The 18,229-nt window shown below is 38.3% G+C and overlaps 1 protein-coding gene and 1 pseudogene across 2 annotated transcripts in view; one reads left to right on the plus strand and one right to left on the minus strand.

Moving 5' to 3' along the window:
• The window catches only part of LOC308419540 (actin, cytoplasmic 2-like), a 1,056,985-nt pseudogene that overhangs the window by 588,144 nt on the left and 450,612 nt on the right, over window positions 1–18,229 (minus strand). The gene's annotated exons all lie outside the window — the stretch shown is intronic.
• The window catches only part of COG5 (component of oligomeric golgi complex 5), a 301,631-nt gene that overhangs the window by 129,384 nt on the left and 154,018 nt on the right, over window positions 1–18,229 (plus strand). The window contains exon 7 of the mRNA XM_080915234.1: window positions 1,621–1,751. Within this exon, the coding sequence (XP_080771360.1) occupies window positions 1,621–1,751 (131 nt within the window). The remainder of the gene's footprint in view (window positions 1–1,620; window positions 1,752–18,229) is intronic.

Below are 18,229 nucleotides of genomic sequence, written 5' to 3' on the forward strand. Positions count from 1 at the left end.
GTTCAATCATCACATTGTACTGTATTGTATTGGATGCTTTAATATAGCTTGACCTGGTTGGTATGTTATATCCTAACTGAAGTATACTATAGTTATACTCAATGCTAAGATACATTTTAATGAGATTGAAGACAAAATTTTCATAAAGTTAAAATGTACTTGATATTCTATTAACTGGCAAGATAAAGTCATCTAACTAATTAGTGTAATGTTTTAGAAATAATGCCTTGAGGGACTGGGTGTAGTGGCAGACACCTTTATTAAATCTCAGATTAGATTCTCAGATTAATGTCACTTTCCAGAGACAGGTGGATCTCTGAGTTTAAAGCCAGGCTAGTTTAAATAGAGAGCTACGGGCTAGCCTGGACTACATGGTGAGATCTTATTTCAGAAAGGTGGGGGAGGTAATTTGTCTTGATAAAATATTAAAATAATTGTATAATTGTACTTAAACTAATTAAACTTCAACCTTCATCCTTAAACATTTTAATTATTTTAGAAATATCTGATCAAAGCAAAATAAAAGGAATCACACAATTTTCAAAATTATCCAAACTCTGAACCCAGAGACAACTATATACTACTCCCACCTCCCTCCCACCCTGCCCCCGCCTCCTTTTCCTTTTCCTCCTGTTGGCTTGTTCTTGCTCCGTAGCCTAAACTACCTTGGCACATGCAATGCTCTTGCCTCAGCCTTCTGTGTGTGGAGTTACAGTCTTGAACCCTGCTCATGCTACAGAGTCTTTTCATGTCTATATGCATTCCTGTGTAAGGTACAAACATATGTTAGCGTGTACCAGGAAAGCTCAACCTTGGGTCATTTATTACAAGCCATCTTCCTTGGCTTTGAGACATGATGTCTCACTGAGACAGGCCGTGTGGCTTGTGCTTTGTACTAGACTTTTGTTCCTGCCTTGCCTCTGCAGCACTGGAATTACACGTATTGCCACTATACTCAGCCTTGTATGTGACAACAGGGATGTGACAGTAAGCACATTATTGACTGGGCTCTCAATGTTGTAATCTTGTCATGTTATAGTAATTCTTGTTGGGAAAGTTTGAGTATAATAATTATCCCACTCTTTTCATTTGGTAAGATAATGTTCAGGTCTGTACAATTACATAAATGGTAAATGCTAAGGTTATTTGTGAATTATTTGTTTTCTATACTTTGCTATACAGAACAAGTTTTGAAACTGTAGGTGGAGCTTGAGAAATTTCTGTGACTATGAGGATATTTACTTGAGTTAAAATAGAATCTGGGGCTGTTGCACAGACACAGTTCCAGCATTTGGGAGACAGAGGGAGGATTAAATAGAAGAAATTTGGGAATGGTCCTGTTTTAAAATAGTGATTTTTAAAAAGAATCATGGTGGTGGTGGTTCTTGGTGGAAGCAAAGGCAGGTAAATCTCTGTGAGTTCCAGGACTGTCTGGTCTACAGATGGAGATCCAGGATATCCAGGGCTACACAGAGAAACCCTGTCTCAACAAACCAATGAGAGAAGGCAGGGAAGGGAAGAACTGAACTTAGCAAACCCATAGTGTTTTTGCAGAAGTTTTATATGTTGTTTTGATTCTTTAGTTCTCGATTCTGACTATTAAATTGTATTTTTTATTAGATTATCTTTCTCAAGGAATCGATCTTTCTGGAATAGAAGTAATAGAGAATGACTTACTCTTCATTGCAAGAGCTCGACTTGAAGTGGAAAATCAAGCTCAGCGTCTGCTGGAGCAAGGTGTGGAGACCCAGGTAATAAATGTGAAGAGTCTATTTGGGTATAAATGCTCATTTTATTTTGGATTCAAAGTGATACATAAGCGAATTTTATCTTGAAGGAACTTTGTTGCAGAGTAGAGCATGTGTAAGTACAAGGAGACAACATATCTTTATGTATTTAATTCTGAAATACACCCAAGGTTTCTACTGTATAACATAAGTAAAATACATTTTTATGTAATGTTCACTCACACACACACACACACACACACACACACACACACCTATGGAGCAGTGTTGTATATTTCAACAATATAAGTAAGGTTTGTATTACTGTTTTTACATTTTATGTAGATGATGAAACAGTTTGATGAGTTTGTTAAAGATCATAAACTAGTAAATGAAATGCTTTAAATCCAAGTAGCTTTTATTCGTGAAGTTTATTCTTAGACAACTTGTACATATATTTAACACATACTGATCACTCTCATCTCCAGCTTCTTTTCACCAATCTCTTTTCTCACATTCATGTCTTGGTTTTGCTTTGAGACTAGCTGAAATTAACCAGGGTGGTCTGTGTTGCCGTTGTTTTGGAGCTGTCTCTTTGGATGTTGTCCACTCAGTAATGCATTTGCAAGTAAAGACTGATTTCTTCTTTCTCAGATTTCATCAGTAACCAATAGTTTGGTGATAGGGTAGGGCCTTTGCCAATAGGGTTGCTCCTGTGAGGCCCAGTGTGGGTGGTGTGCATTGATGACTACAGTGGTTGGATCTAGTCTACAGGAGGCCAATTTCTGCTAATTTAAATATTTTTAATTTTGGAATTTCAGCAGGAATTCTATATTTGTATCATCACCCTTTTTTTTCCTTCTAATTTGGTTATCTACTTCCTCTCAGATTCACGACCTCTAGTTATTATTGCTGTATGGAACATGGGTGTGTGTGTGTGTGTGTGTGTGTGTGTGTGTGTGTGTGTGTGTGTTTGTGCTTGCATATGTGTGCATTCCTATTGTTCCTATGGACATTAATTTATTGCTGGCCATTTGGAACTGAATATCTTTTTTGGAAGCTCATTCATGGAGAAAATTGATTCTCCCTCTTCATCATTGGTTGTCTGTAGCTCTTTATCTAGGACTAGGGACATATTCAATTTTCCATTCCCACAATGGCATGACAGGAGACGTTATCACAATGCAGGTCTTGTTGAGGCAGCATTATTGTTGAGTGTTCATAGATGCAGGTTTGTTGTGTCTCTAAGATACTGTCTAGTAGCAGGTTTTCTGGTTGTCTGGGTTTTAGAATCAGGCTGCCTCCTGTTCTGTGATTTTCCCTGAGTCTTAGTTGTAGAGGTTGTGTTGTAGATATATTATTATTTGGGGCTGTGCTCTTCTGTACATGTGAATCTTCAGGCTTTCCCTTTCCAACAGGAAAGATAGTAAAGTTTCTTCCAAGTAAGAGGAAAAACTAATCCGCTTACTGGAACTCTTTAGAACTGCTAAACCTATAATCAAGTACTTGAGGTTAGACAGGAGAACCTTGAGCTTGAGTTTTAGTTGAGCCTGAGCTACATGTTTTTTGAGATAGCCAAAATTATACAATAAGATGCTGTTTCAAAAGATTAAAACTAGAGCCAGAAATAAAACATCTACTTTCATATGAATGTTACTAGCTTTTATATGAATATCACTAGTTGTTTTATTTTTTTAAGACAGCATCCAAGACTGTCCTAGAACTCCTAAGCATCTTGTTTCAGCCTCCCGTCTGTTGTGGTTTCAGATATGTGGCAAGGTTCCAGGTTTGCTGTTATTCACTCTGTAGCTATGTCTCCTTACAATCAAACTTTTATAAACAACAGACTGTTGATACCATCACCCTTTCTGACCTCTCATGTAGTTGCATGAGTTCCTCTCTTTCTCTATTGTATTTTTCCTCACAACCCCAGATGAAAATAAATTAACCCCTGAAGCCCTACCAAGCCCTCAGGTAACTGTTTTCTTTTATCAGAGTTGTCTTTGATCAAAGACAGAGTTGGTCATGTTGTCTCCTCACCGCAGTAGAACCGTGACTACAACAGAGGGGAAGGTTAGCGAGAATGTGATGATCTGAAGTAGTAATTCAGAACATGGTAAACCAAGTTAGCCAGTGAGTACCACCTCTAGAGAAGTTTCTCTCCAAGAACAGGAGGAGGGAGCTGCACTGAGATCCACTGCCTCCCAACAATTAGCTCAGAGACATTACTCATCAAGGGCGTAATTCCATCTGCTTTGCCAAGCCTAAAACCAGACTGTAAAATTAACGCTGAGAGCAGGTCTAAGGAGGAGAGAAGAGACATGCAGCTAAATTCACAAATGCATGATTCCATAAACATAGTTTCAGTTTATAATAAACTCTGAACTGAACTTGATGTCAGCATGAGCACAACAGGGCACTATTTAGAAAAATTATCTAGGAAGCTGAATTGTCTCAGTGTTGTGTGCCTGTCCAAATTCATGTTGGAATGCCAATCTTTAAGGCGACAGAGTAGGGTTCTCTGAGAGATGACAAGGGTGGAACACACATTACAGGACACATGGGTCCTTAGGTGCACTTCCGCTCTTTCTACCATACAGAAAAAGAATATGCCATCTGCAGAGCAGCGAGTTAGACCTCACCAAACACCCCAGTTGCTGGCATTGCCATTTTTCATTTCTCAATCTTCTGAAATTCTATTGCTTACAGGTCACCCAGTTTATAGTTTTTTTTTTTTTTTTTAATAACAGCCCAGTACAGAGACAGTAACAAAATTATAGTCGGAAGGACACCTAATACATCTAAAGAAGACAGAAAATTTGATATTAATGAACATGATCCTTGCAGTCCTACAAAGAGATGATACTGGCATTCATTTAGCAGAACCCAAACTTGGAAGCATGCTGAATTACAACAAAATGAAAGTTTCCTAATGTCTGTTTCTGAGATTCATACAGACAATTCCACATGAACTCATGTAGGTGCTGAGGGTCAAGCCCAGGAATCCACATGCCACCCACACAGTCACACTCTGTACCGTCCTGTTCTCATCTTTCTATCTAAAGTTTATTGAACACAGGCTTTGGTTCTAAAACAAGAACTATCCAGTTTAATATCTTTTGATTAACTTTACACAATATGAACATAACAAAACTATTAATATCTAAGGACTAGCACTTTCTTAATGTTGTTAGTTCCCCTTTAATTTTATATGAATCTAAGAACTGAAGCAAAATAAAAATTTGAATATATTAAATGTGTGTGTATACTTATATAGTTGAGCAATTTATTAACCTAGAAAACAAGCTTAAAATAAGTTTTAAGCCCAGAAATTTTTTAAATAAAATTTTCTTTAAAAAATATTAAAATCACCTATCCATATTGAAAATAGTACTTTAATTTAAAAAAAACTTGACATTTATTACTATGCTAGAATTACTTAGTTTACCTCTCAACTCTTTTATGGTAAAATATTAAGAATTACAAAAACTAAAGATACACTGAGACATATAGTCATAATTCAGTGTCCACGAGGTACTGTTTCCTCTTCTACCTGATCCCAACAAAAGTACCCATGCCTGTACACAGAGTAAAGTAAGACTTGAAAGCACACACAGCATACTCACCACCATCATTTATCGAGTTATGCCCAATGCAGTGTATAGGTGATGTCCCGTGTGGCAAACGATCATGGGCACACATGTGCTGGAATACAGACACGCTCATCACATGCATAGTTTTACAGCAGTGCTCAGAAGAGACAAAGCCAATGCTCAATGTTGACCATGCATATACACAATGCAATTGCATTCGTTTATGAACAAATAATGACATTTGCAGAAAAATGAATGGAACCAGAGACCATTTCTTTAATGAAATATGTTGAATATCAGGTTTTCTCTCATATGCAGACTTTAGATTTAAAATTAAAGATGTATATGCATACTTTTATTTGTTTGTATAGATATGTTCATATGATATAGAAGAAACTCAAAGTAATAGAATTGATGTTAATTTTATGTGTATGGGTTCTTAGTCTGCATATATGCCTGTGCACCATGTGTGCCTGGTACCAGAAGGAGCCAAAAGAAGGCATCACATCCTTATAACTGGAGTAACAGATGGGTGTGAGCCACCATGTGGGTGCTGAGAATCAAATTCAGTCCTCCAGAAGAGAAGCCCTTAACCACTGGCCCATTTCTCTAGCCTCATAAATAGGTTTTCTTAAGAGACACTAATTCATAGAAAGTAGAATTTAGCTAAAGGAATACTTCCACCTTGCCCACAGACACCGAAAAGATAAGTAGTCTGCTCACCAGGCCTGTTAGAGATAAGTGAAATTAAGGATGCTATCATGTAAATGTCTGTTCATCAGAATATACTAGCCATTAGTCCCATCCCCCAAAGAACATGCCTTGACAGCTCAAAGGGGCAGTGTAGAATCACAGCCAATGTGAAGACTTGGGCTGACATAAAGCCTCCCAGTTATCTTCCTAGGAAAAACATAAGTCTGCCAAACAAGCAAGAAGATCCTTAGTAATAATTTTTTGAAAAGAATTAAACTGGTGTACTTAGCTCTATTTTTGCTGTTAGAGTCTCTAATCTCTCCAAGTGGACAGATATAAAGTTCCTGTCTCTGTTTAAATTGTTCAAAACCTGGGACTAGAACCTAAAACCTTTAAGGATGACAGCATCTGTGCAATGCATCTAAGTTAGTGAGATCACCTGTCTAAGGCTGGCTTTTCTTTGGGCATCAGTCTGCCAGCCACATGCTCCCCTCAATCTCACTATTGTAAAAAATCTTTTCCTGTGATTTGTATGTGTGGAAAGTGATTTCTCACTGGGAAGGTTGCTTCCATGACGCATATGTAAATGTAGGAAGTAAAAGTATAAACAGGACTGTGAGGGAAGAAAAGTGATAGAGACTTGAGAGTCACAGAGGGAACTAGCAGTTGCCTCCTCTGTACAGCCCATCTAGAAGAGCCAGCACAGAGCGCATGGATTCTGCCTAGAGAAAAATGAAAAGAGCTTCAGAAACTCACAAAGGTTGCATTAGGTCACCTTAAAAGTCCAGAGAAAGAGACCAGTAATGCAACAGAAGGCAGGCAGGCAGGCAGGCATTAGATACAACTATAGCTGTGCTGTCCCCAGACACAGGGGAGGACACAGAAGCCTCATCCAGAAGGTAAGCCAGCGAGGCCTGGTGAGACTGGCAGGCATACCCACAGCACAAGCCCACAGCTCACACAAGCTCAAATGCAACTGTAGTGAGACAGTGATTCCTCTAGCAGATGTGTCAATACTTAGGAGGTTCTTTACTGCAGGACTGGGAAGGCAGTTGCTGGCACCATCTTCAGAAGGAAAGTGCAGTTTAAAACTGAACTACAGGAAGGGCTGAGAAAAGGGAACATCCACAAATGTAGGAGACTGATTTAAATTTCTCACAATCCCAGAGTAAAACACAACATCAGGAAACAACAATAGAGGGGGTGGGGCAGGATCTCAAGCAAACAAAAAAGTAAAGCTGCCAGCAACTTAGCCAGCTTAATTAACAGTGGACTCTGATAGTCCAAAACCAGGTAAAAACACAAGAAAACTATTGTCCAGTTTCCATCATGAACTGAGGCAAAAATTTCTCAATAAAATATTTACAAAGCAAATTTACATTAGGAATACCACAAACCATGATCAAATTGCTCTCATACCAAGGATATAAGGCCATTTCAACGCAGGAGAAAAATCATGAATACATCAGATAAACAAAAAAATTACATAATCATTTCAACAGACACACAGAGACCTTTGATAAATTTCATCAGCCTTCATAAAAGCCACAGAGAAACTAGGAACCAGAAGAACATACCTAAACATAGGAGGACTACACATTATATATCTGCATTAAATATGCTAAATAGGGAAAAACTACAATCAGGGACAAGTGCCACACTTCACTGTCATTCAGTACAGTGCGCAAGGTCTTAGCTAAGCACTGCGAATAGAAGAGAAAGGAGCAAAAGCATTCCTGTTTTCAGATGGCATGGTTCCATACTGTTAAAAGACTGTTACGATGCCCTGAAAACACTCATAGACTTGGATTATACTTTCAGCAAAGGAGTGGGATATGAATTAACATACAAGCATCAGTAGCATTTCTATAGGCCAATAACAAATTTGCTAAGAAAGAATTCAGAAATGTTTTTATTCAAGTGTCAAAAACTTCAAAAATTAAAACATCTATGAATGAATCTAACAAAGGACATAAAAGACCTCTACAATGAAAATCTTCAAACACTAGAATGAATGGATAAATAAATAAACAAATAAATGAGGGAGAACCAGAGGATAGACTTTCCAAGCTCATGGATTAGCAGAATTTATACTATAAAAATGGCTACATTACCAAAAGCAACCATACATCTAATACAAGACCCATCAAAATTCCAATTCCATTCTTTACAGAACTAGAAAAAGAAGAACCCTAAGCAGAAAAACCATTGTTGTAGGTGTCCCAGTATTTGATCTCAAAACTGTGAAGTCACCGAGGGAAGGTATATCCAGAGATAGGTACAAGCAAGGACTATCTGAAAAAGACCTTCAGAGCTCAACAGAGAAAACAGCTGGGCTTAGATAAAACTGAATAATTAAACTCTAAACATTATCCCATCAACAAACAGAATAAAGAGTACTTAAGAAGAAATACAAATAGCAACAGGTATTAGAAAATGTGTCCAACATCCTCTGTCATCAGGGTATTAAGCTGTATTGGAATTCCACCTCACCTTGTCAGAACAACTATCATAAAGCAACAGAGAACAGTAAATACTGGCAAGTTTTTAGGGGAAGCTTACACACACTGCTGGTAGGAAAACACATTTATTTAGTTACTATAGAAATCATTATGGCAGTTTCTCTTAAAAGTAATTGATTAATTAATTTAATTAAACTACCACATACCCCAGCTATAACTTTTTGTTATATCTTATAATGGCTATAATGACACATGCACATCCGTGTTTATTGTTTTACCATTCACAACAGCTAAGGAAACAAACCAGTCTAGATCTCCATTAATAGAGAAAAAGAAAGAAAATGTGGCATTTTTATACAAATTTTACATTTAAAAAAATAAAATAACGGTATCTGCAGAAAATGAATGGAAGTATACGGAGATAGATCATAATGTTAAACTAAGCCAGAACCTGAAGAATAAATAGCATGTTTTCTCTCAAATGCAAAACTTGGATGCAGGAAGTGACTATAGGTTATGAAAGTACAAGGGAACTAATAACGGGGGAGGAAGGAAGAGAACTTGGGGGTATGGGGAAAGGGAAAAGGGATGTATGGAGTCCATTTGACTGAAAGCAGAAGGGAGGATGGAGGATGTGGCAGTCTCAAAGAGAATGGCCCAACATGGTCAGAGATTTGCAAACTTGGACCCCAGCTGGAGGAACTGCTTGGGAAGGGTTAGGAGGTGTGGACTTTTTGGACAAGGTATGTACCTGAGGGCTTTGAGACTTCAGACGCCAACACTGGGGTCTCTCTGCTGCATGTCTGTGGATCAGATGTAGGTTCTCAGCTCAAAGCATGCTCCCACCATGACTGGCACAGGACTCTAGCCCTTTGGAACTCTGAGCTCCAAATTAAATGATGTCTTTTATAAGTTATTTTGGGGATGGTATCTCTTCACAGCAATAGAACAGTAACTAAGATGGAAGACAGTTTGACAGGACAAAGGTGAGTCTATAAAGGGGAATAGAAGCATACTAGGGGAGGGAGATATATTAAAACCAAGCATAAGGACATATGTGGATAAAAATTCCACCAACTACCTGCTTACTTTGTATACTCACTTTAAAATCAATTAAGCAAAACCAGAGGGTGCTGGAGCGGAATATACTGGGGAAGCAGAAGAAACTCACTGGTAAGAAAGGAGATCATAAGGTGGGGAGGGAACAAGAGAGGAGTGAGATGGGAGAACAAAAACAAAACCATCAGGAAGGCCTGCAGCTTCGTAGGCTAACCAAACAAGCAATTATAACAGTTCTATAAAAAAAAAAAAAAAAAAAAAAAAAAAAAAAAAAAAAAAAATCAGCCTATACTTAAGGTTAATGGGGAATTTCTTAACTATTTGTCTAAGAAGTATTATACAACTGTCCTCTAAACATTTAGACTACAATTTAGTATTTTATTAAATTACTTATTTAACAAATACTTTACTGAGGAACTTAGAAAAAAAAGATACGAAATATAGTTTTAATTTTTATCGAACATCAACAAAGTCAGTTCACCATAAATACATGTATTTTAGTAAAGAGCACTAATTTTTTCTTTTTAATGTTTAAAATTACTTTTAAATACACTTACATTGCCCATGTGAATGCTATTTTTGGTTGTTAACTTGACTACATATGGAATTAACTAAAACTCCAGAAATGGACAGCAAACCTTTGAGGGAATTTTTGCTTAATTAGAAGTAGAAAGATCCACTTCTAATTCAGATCTTTCAGATAGGAAGAAATACCCTTCACTCAGATCTTGAGATGGGAAAGCATGTCTTTTAATCTGGGCCACATCTTCTCTTGGAAGCCTATATAACGCCGTGGAAGAAGGAAGCTTTTGCTCTTGCCTCCTGAGAAAGTCCATTCCTTCACTAGCATAAGAGCTACTTCTTCAGGATTCCAGCATGTATGGAAGACCAGCTGAGACATCCAGCCCGGAGCAGTGAGCAACTACTGGATTTTTGGACTTTTTGTTCTCAACTAGCCATTGTTGGATTAGCTGGACCACAGCCCCATAAGTCATTCTAATAAGTCCTTTTTCTATATGTAGGGAGAGATTTCTATATATTCTGCTATTCTAAAGAGCCCTGACGAATACAGTCTGTGTAGAAGTATGGGCACATGAGTGTAGGTATTCAAAGAGGACATATGTGGGCATCATAACACCAAAGGGCTGCACTTACTTGTAGTTGTTGAGCTGTTTGGTTTGGAAGAGCATATGGTGTTAGGATACAGGATTTCTTATAGGCAAGGCCATTGGAAAATTGTAGGTAGTAAATGGAGATGGTGAGAGCTTGCTGTAAGCAGCACGGAAGTTAAAGGAAGTCTAGATGTTAACAGAAAGCTAGTGTAGTAATCTAGGTAAGAAAACAAAGAGTAAGAACTGAGAGGACAATCCTTTAGATTAGCTGATAAGAGAATTGTGGGTCACTGTGTGCTTTTGTACATACATTCTATTGGAGCACTGTCCAAGGCTGTGTCCCCTATCCAACAGCAGAAGGCAATGTTATGATGGAAATAGTTTGTCCCATGACATCTCAAGCACTTACGACTTGGCTCTATACTACTTCTGATACTAGCTGATTGCCAAGTTTCATGTGTGAATGGCATACCGGTAGCTGTGAAATGCAGGGGAAGATACATGTGATGACTCGGGTGTGTCTGTCCACTCATACACAGCCATACATTTAGGACAGGGGGCAGGAGAGGTTGTTTAATTCCCTTGAGATAGAGTTACAGGTGTTGGATTCTGAGATCCAAACTAGTATGATCTGCAAAAGGAGAAAGTACTTTGACTCTAATATCTATTTCCATCTTGCTGACTGTTGAATGGCAGAACAGAGAACATTCATTTCACAGGTCAAAGATGTGTGAAGCTGTTAATTACACTGAAAAAGAGCCCAAACAGCAGGAAATTTCCTGACACTAAGTACTACACACAGTCAATTCTGTACATTATAGCAACTGCAGACTCACGGTGTCCCAAGTGACTAGTGCGCTCTGTAACATACCTCTGTAACAACCTCAAAAGTAACCATACAAGCTTTACTCTGAGCCTTCCCTCTAAAGTCTCTAATAAATATCTCACCACTACATTTTGCTAAATAAATTCTGTTCTTTATAAGCAAATACTATCCAGTATGAGTGATCTGATTATATGCATACATATAGATATAGAATTTTAAAAATGGGTCTGGAATTCAGACAGATTTGAAAGCAATCAGTAGAAGGGAATAGCTAAGCTCACCAGCAAAAGCCACTTAGAATAAAGAAGCCAAAAAGGTAGAAGACCTCAAGCATTAAGAATGTAAAGAGACATTGTCAAGAAGGAATAACTCAAAAGGCAATGTCAAGAAGAAAATAAAAAGGAAATCAAGAAATACATGAAAGATTAGGAGGTAACAGGAATCTGTAATAAAGTAAAAAATCTTGAGAGAAGCAAAATGGTGAGGTGTTGGGAAAGGTCATTTCTTCCATAACTGAAAGAACTGTTGTAAATAAATTTCATAAGCAGCCTGGTTTCTCTCCCCTCCTCCTCCTTTCAGCAACAGAAAGGGACTGAGGTAATAGTTTTCCTTTTATTGTGTGATATTTCCAGAAATGACTGCTCAGACATGTGTTTAAGCTAGCAGAAGGTCTTTACTAGCTGTCTTGAGACTACATTAAGTACTAGGCATCTGAGTGTATCACAGACCCTTTCTGGGGATGAGCAGAAAAGCAAGCAGGCAAACAAACAAAAAATACCAAACATGTTCTGGGTTGACATACTTCAGTTAATAGGAACAGGTCGCTAGAAGTAGAACTATGGAAGCCAAAAGCAAGGCTAGGACATTTATAGTGCACTTCCCAGAGCTATGGGCTTTGAAGGGTTAGGCCTTTGTTTTCATTTTTGATAGGTGGTGTTGCCTTTGTGCTGAGTTTTACAGCCTGAATGGAAAACCATCATGGAGTCAGCTGTTGTAAAGTCTAGGGACCTCATAAGGTCTGGAACCATGTTATACTTTCTTTTAAAACATTTTATTTTTTAGTAGATGTACATAAAGAATTTGATCTTTTTGTTTTTGTTTTCTTTAGTCAATTGTATAGTATCCATGTTTAGGTTCAAATAACTTGATAGCATTACTAAATCATTACTATACCATTTCTATTTTCAAAATCATAAATCTTGGAGATATGTATAAACTATTATTTTTTTTAAGTAAAAAACCCATAAACATATATAAGTAAACTTTTAAAGCCAGCATTTTTATTTCCCATGAATAAGCAGTAAAGACTTATCAGTTCTATATGCAAGTGATTTACAGTGGTATTACTGACACTTGACAGAAACTTTGGAAGGACTGACACATTTTCTCTGTGGTGGTTTGTAATAGATCCCAATATTAGGGCAAAAAGGTATAGGAGTCTCTGTCTCAGACATGGGGAAAGATCTGCCAGTCATCTCCGGTCCTTTCTTTATTCTCTTCTGTTGACTCTCAGAGAGAAAATAGTATTTCAGCAGGCTCCATTACTTCAAGCTTTAAAACTAGCTTTCAAAAATAGGTGATAGAGATTTTGATCTGGATGAGTTCCTGCATCACCATAGATACCCGGCCCCCACAGGAAAATGATGACATTTTAATTAGCAAGATGGGTCTAAGTTGTGAATTACAAGCTTTTCCAGTAAACAAGCACAGAGCTGGGGGAGGCTGAGGGTGAAGGAAGATGATGCTTTTGTCCTCAGAGGTCATCAGGAGGCGGCCATCATCTGCATTCAGTTCTTTCAGGAATTAGTACCTAGCCCTAGAGACCACAACTGAACAGCCTCAGTTGCCTTTTATCCCCAAGGCAGGAACCTCCTTGGTTAAGTCTGGGGTCCTGGTGGTTATCAGTTTTCAAATAAAAGTGCTATCAGAATGTCCTCCAGTCAGGGTTCTGAAAACCCCAGTGTAGGACTGCAGGCCTTCAGAAAGTGCAGACAGAGCTCACAGTGTGCCATCAGGCTTGCTGCCTCCTTTGTGACTAAAAATTCTGATATTTGTGTTGAACGGATTCTCAAAGTTAACCAGTTTTTTAAGCTCTTAAAATAAATTGCTGGAAATGTTAAGCATAGTACCATCCTAAAGTAACAGTATACTTAGCAAGCAACTTAAAAAACAATGTTCTTTTTTCTTACGCAGGACCTAATAAACATGTATCGTGATGTGTCCCTTTAAAAATTAGTTGCAACCATCTTTCTCCTTCTATTCCTTGTTTTGGTGACCACTATTCCATTACATTCTGAGAACTGACTTTTCAGTTTGCACTAATGAGTGGGCCTAAGCATGTAGAATTTGGCTTTCTGTGCTTGGCTTGTTTAAACATTGCTGCCAATGGCATTCTCTTCACTCTATGGCTGAGCACTATTTGTGTTGTATTTACCACATTTTATTCACTTGTCTACTTGTTGACACCTAAATTGTTTTCAGTATTGTTGTTATTGTGAATAGTAATTGAAATTTGTACATATTTTCGCAAATATAGTGATTTTATCTTCATTGAATGCATACATGGGAGTGCAATCACTAGATAACATCATAGGTGTTTTTTAGGATTTGTTTTTCTTTATAATGATCTTTTAAAGGAGTTGTGTTTACTGGGTATCCTGCGTTGTCACACATGACTCATTGAACATGGTCCTGTGCTACTGGCCTCCAGGCTTCCGTATTCTACTTGCTTTACACTTCCTAGGCTTGGGCAGTATATGTGTCTGGCCATGCCTAGCGTTTTCCCCAGATGCCTGGGTATGAACTGGGTCTTCAGTGTGGCATAGTAAGTGCTGTTGATACTGCATGTCTGTCTAGCCTGCAGGCTTGATTTTCTTTGAGAAGCTGTCCTTCTGTGAAGTCCTGGCTAGCCTTGAAGTCATTTTGTAGCTCAGGTAGGTTCCAGTCTCTTGAGTCCTGAGATTATATGGCTGCACAACTACGCTCAACTTTGATTTTAGTTTCTGGATGTATATGTATGCTTGTGTGTTAATACTTGTGTATAATGCATGTGTGTGTACATGGAGGCCAAAAGGCAGCGGTCAATGTCAGGTGTCTTCCTTGACTCGTCTCCAGTTCTTTTTTGAGACCTAATCTCTTACTGAACCTGGATCTTACAGATTCAGCTACACTGCCTTGCCAAAAGCTCAGGAATTCTTTTGTCTCTAACTCGGTGAGATATTATAGGCTGAAGGGATCTTTAATCTTATCACCTCTTTTTTGTCTTTGTCATTGGCTGAGATAATCATGTTCTTTTTTTTTAATATTTATTTTTATGTGAGTACACTGTTGCTGTCTTCAGACACACCAGATGAGGGTATCTGATACCAGTACAGATTGTTGTGAACCACTTTGTGGTTGCTGGGACTTTAACTCAGGACCTCTGGAAGAGCAGTCAGTCGGTGCTCTTAACTGCTGAGCCATCTCCCCAGCCCCTGGTCATGTGCTTTTTATCCCTCGTCTTATTAAAATGCTTTCTTGTAGTTTATGAGTTGAGCTACACTGTGTTTCTCAAATATGCCCCATTGGCCATGTTGCATATCTTTACTACATACTGTTGAATTCAACTTGCAAACATTTATTAAGAAAGTTTACATTATATGTGATGGTTAGTGTTAATTGTCAACTGGACAGAATCTAAGACTATTTAGGATGTGGCTTCTGTGCATGCTAGTGCCATACAATGTAGACTGCCTTGCATTGGAAAGACTGACTTCCTGTAGGTGCTGTTCCTGGACTGGGGTCCTGAGCAACACAGTGGGAAAGGGAAGGTGAGCAGCAGCATGAATTTACCCCTCTCTTCCAGTTGTAGCTGTGGTTCCCAGCTGCTCCTGTTGCCCCGACTTTCCTTCTTTGATAGACTTTACCTTGACCTCTGAGACTAAAAAATGTTCATTGAACTCTGTTCTTCATTAAGTTGCTATTGTCTTTTTTTTTTTTAATCACAGGGACAGGAAAAGAAACTGAGACTCATGTTGTTCCTTACAAAAATATTTACTATCTTGCTGTTTAAATTCTTTGGTGTGCATGCTTCAGCACCCACTCACCCCACACCTCCTCCCTCCCCATTCTGTCTACTCCTTTCTCTTATACAGTAGACTTCAGTGACCTAATGCTACACGCCTGTGCTTCTGTCTTATACCGAATGTGAAATAACATAGTTATTCCAAGTGTTAGGTTGAACACACGTATCGTTTTCTTAATTTTGACCAGATTTTTTTCATGAATAACCTAAGAAGTGTTCATCATTCTCTTATTTTATTGACATTTTGAAGTATATATTTCTATGTGATTAGCTACTATTAGCAGTAAGTTCTCTTGGCATTAATTTCTTTCCATATTTTTTCAGTTTACTGAGTAATATATAATATATTGTTTTCATTCTGCTTTCTGTATTTTTCAATAACTTGGTAGTTTTATTAAATTTAATGTATGCTTTTTTACTTACCCTTTAATTAAAATGTGATACTCTTCAATCTCTGTGGACTTGTTTTATGTTTCTTTTGTTTGTTTTTTATTTTACTTATTTACATTCCAGCTGCTGTCCTCTCCCCAGTTCTAGTTACCCCTCCTACAATTTCTCATCCCATTCCTCCTCCTCCTTGCCTTTGAGAGGGTGCTCCTACCTCCCACCAGGCCTCTCTCTTCCCTGGGACCTCCAGTCTCTCCAGGATTAAGGGCATCTTCTCCCACTGATGCCAGACCAGACAGTCGTATGCTATAAATGTGCTGGAACCAGCCTGAGTATGTTGCCTGGTTGGTGGCTCAGTCTCCAGGAGCTCCCTGGGGTCCAAGTTAGTCATTACTGCTGATCTTCCTATGAGATCACCCTACTTTTCCTAATTCAACCACAGGAGTCCTGGTTGTATGTAGGTATCTGTATTTGTCTCAGTCAGCTACTGATAGGCCCTCTCAGAGGACAGCCATGCCAGGTTCTTGTCTGTAAGCACATCATAGCCTTAACAATAGCAAGGGTAAGGTATCCCTTCCCCCTGAGGTACCAGCCACAAGGTAGGTACAGTATGGAGTAGAGTTTATTTAGGGCATAGGGAGGGGAGTTGAGGAGCTGAGAGAGGGAGGAAGCGAGGGAGGGGAGAGAGAGAGAGAGAGAGAGAAGAGGAAGAGGGAAAGAAGGAGGAGGTGGGCCATGAACACCTGGAGAGAGAGATGAGACAGAGGGGGAAGAGGGTAAATGAGCAAGAGAGCAGAGAAGAGATTGAGGAGGGAGCAAGCAGTCCCTTTGTACTGAGTCAGGCATTCCTAGCTGTTGCCAGGTAATTGTGGCGTGGAGCCTAGAAGAAATGTTAGCAATTATTTGTTTGTACTTTAAAAGGACTTACTGTGTGCTCATTAAGTTAGAATAATTTCTAATATATTCTAGTACAAACCTTTTGTCATATATATGTTTATGTGATATGTATGTGTGTGTGTTCTAGATTTGGTTTATTGCTTGGGTTATGTTAATTGGGTTCCCAAAATTAAGTGGGAATTGACACATCTGCATGTAGGATGCTGAGGGTTACTGCACCCAGTTGACTTTGATTGGTAAATAAATTTTGGTCAGCAGCCAATGGTTAGGGAGAAGGCACCGTGCTGGGGAAGGAAAAGGTCCAGGCCCAAGAAGTGTATGACAGAGAGACTGCCAACATTTTAGAGTTGGGATTGGGCTAAGAGGCCTGCAGGCCTGGGTCCATGGTGGTCAAGATGGAGTACAAGTTTTAGTAAGTAATAATTGAGGAATATCTGGGGGAGAGTGTGTTAGCCCCTGGAAGGTTTGGGAGTGGCCCCACCATTGAGCTGCTTAGGGTGTATTAAAAATAAGGATGTGTGTGTTTCTTTCATTTGAGACTCCTTTGAATTGGGGTGGCTAAACTTATGCAGCTGCTGCTGGGGAGGTAGAGTGAATTAATCAACTACTGCTACAAAACTATTATTGTGTGTGTGTGTGTGTGTGTGTGTGTGTGTGTGTGTGTGTGTGTGCATTTGTCCCATACTAGCTGTAAGTTACATAGATTTATGTGTTTATGTACTTTAAATGTATAATTTTATTGAGTTTAGGTAGTTATAAATTATGTTTTAAGCCCATTTTACAACCTAGTATTGGAATATTGCTCAAACCACAAAAAGTGTACTTATACCTGTTCATATTAGTCCCTCCTTTTTCCCCAGAACAGGCAATTCCAAATCTCAGTAGATTTGCCTTTTGCTAACTATTTCTCATAGATAAGATAAAGGAACAGACAACAGTGTGTGTCTAGTTACTCTCAGAGAGTGATGTGTCATTTCAGTTCATACTGTTTTAGGAATAAGCCCATTCTTTGAGTATCTCAGTCTGTGGATTAGTAGTTTATGTGGGGATAAGGTGATGGATATGAGCTTATGGTTCTTTGCCTGTTAATAGTAGTGTTACTGACACCCTTTGTCATAAACTTTCCAGTTTTGATTTTTTTATATGAACAAAGAAAAATTTCTTTATCTCAAATATATAAAAATATATTTCTTTGTGACTTCCTATAGAGATTATATAATTTTATCTTGCAGACTTCATTTTATGCGAAAGTACAAAACTTAACTAGTTTATCCTATAAGGGTATTTGGTGTTTGGTTATATTTTTGTTGAAAAAGGTTGTGTTTCTTTCTATGAATCATTTTTTGTCACTTTTTAAATATTTTTGTCATCTTGAGAATATATAATATCTTGTAAGAATTTGTGATAATT

Source organism: Micromys minutus (assembly GCF_963924665.1).
Source record: "Micromys minutus genome assembly, chromosome: 1".
Taxonomy (NCBI): Eukaryota; Metazoa; Chordata; class Mammalia; order Rodentia; family Muridae; genus Micromys; species Micromys minutus.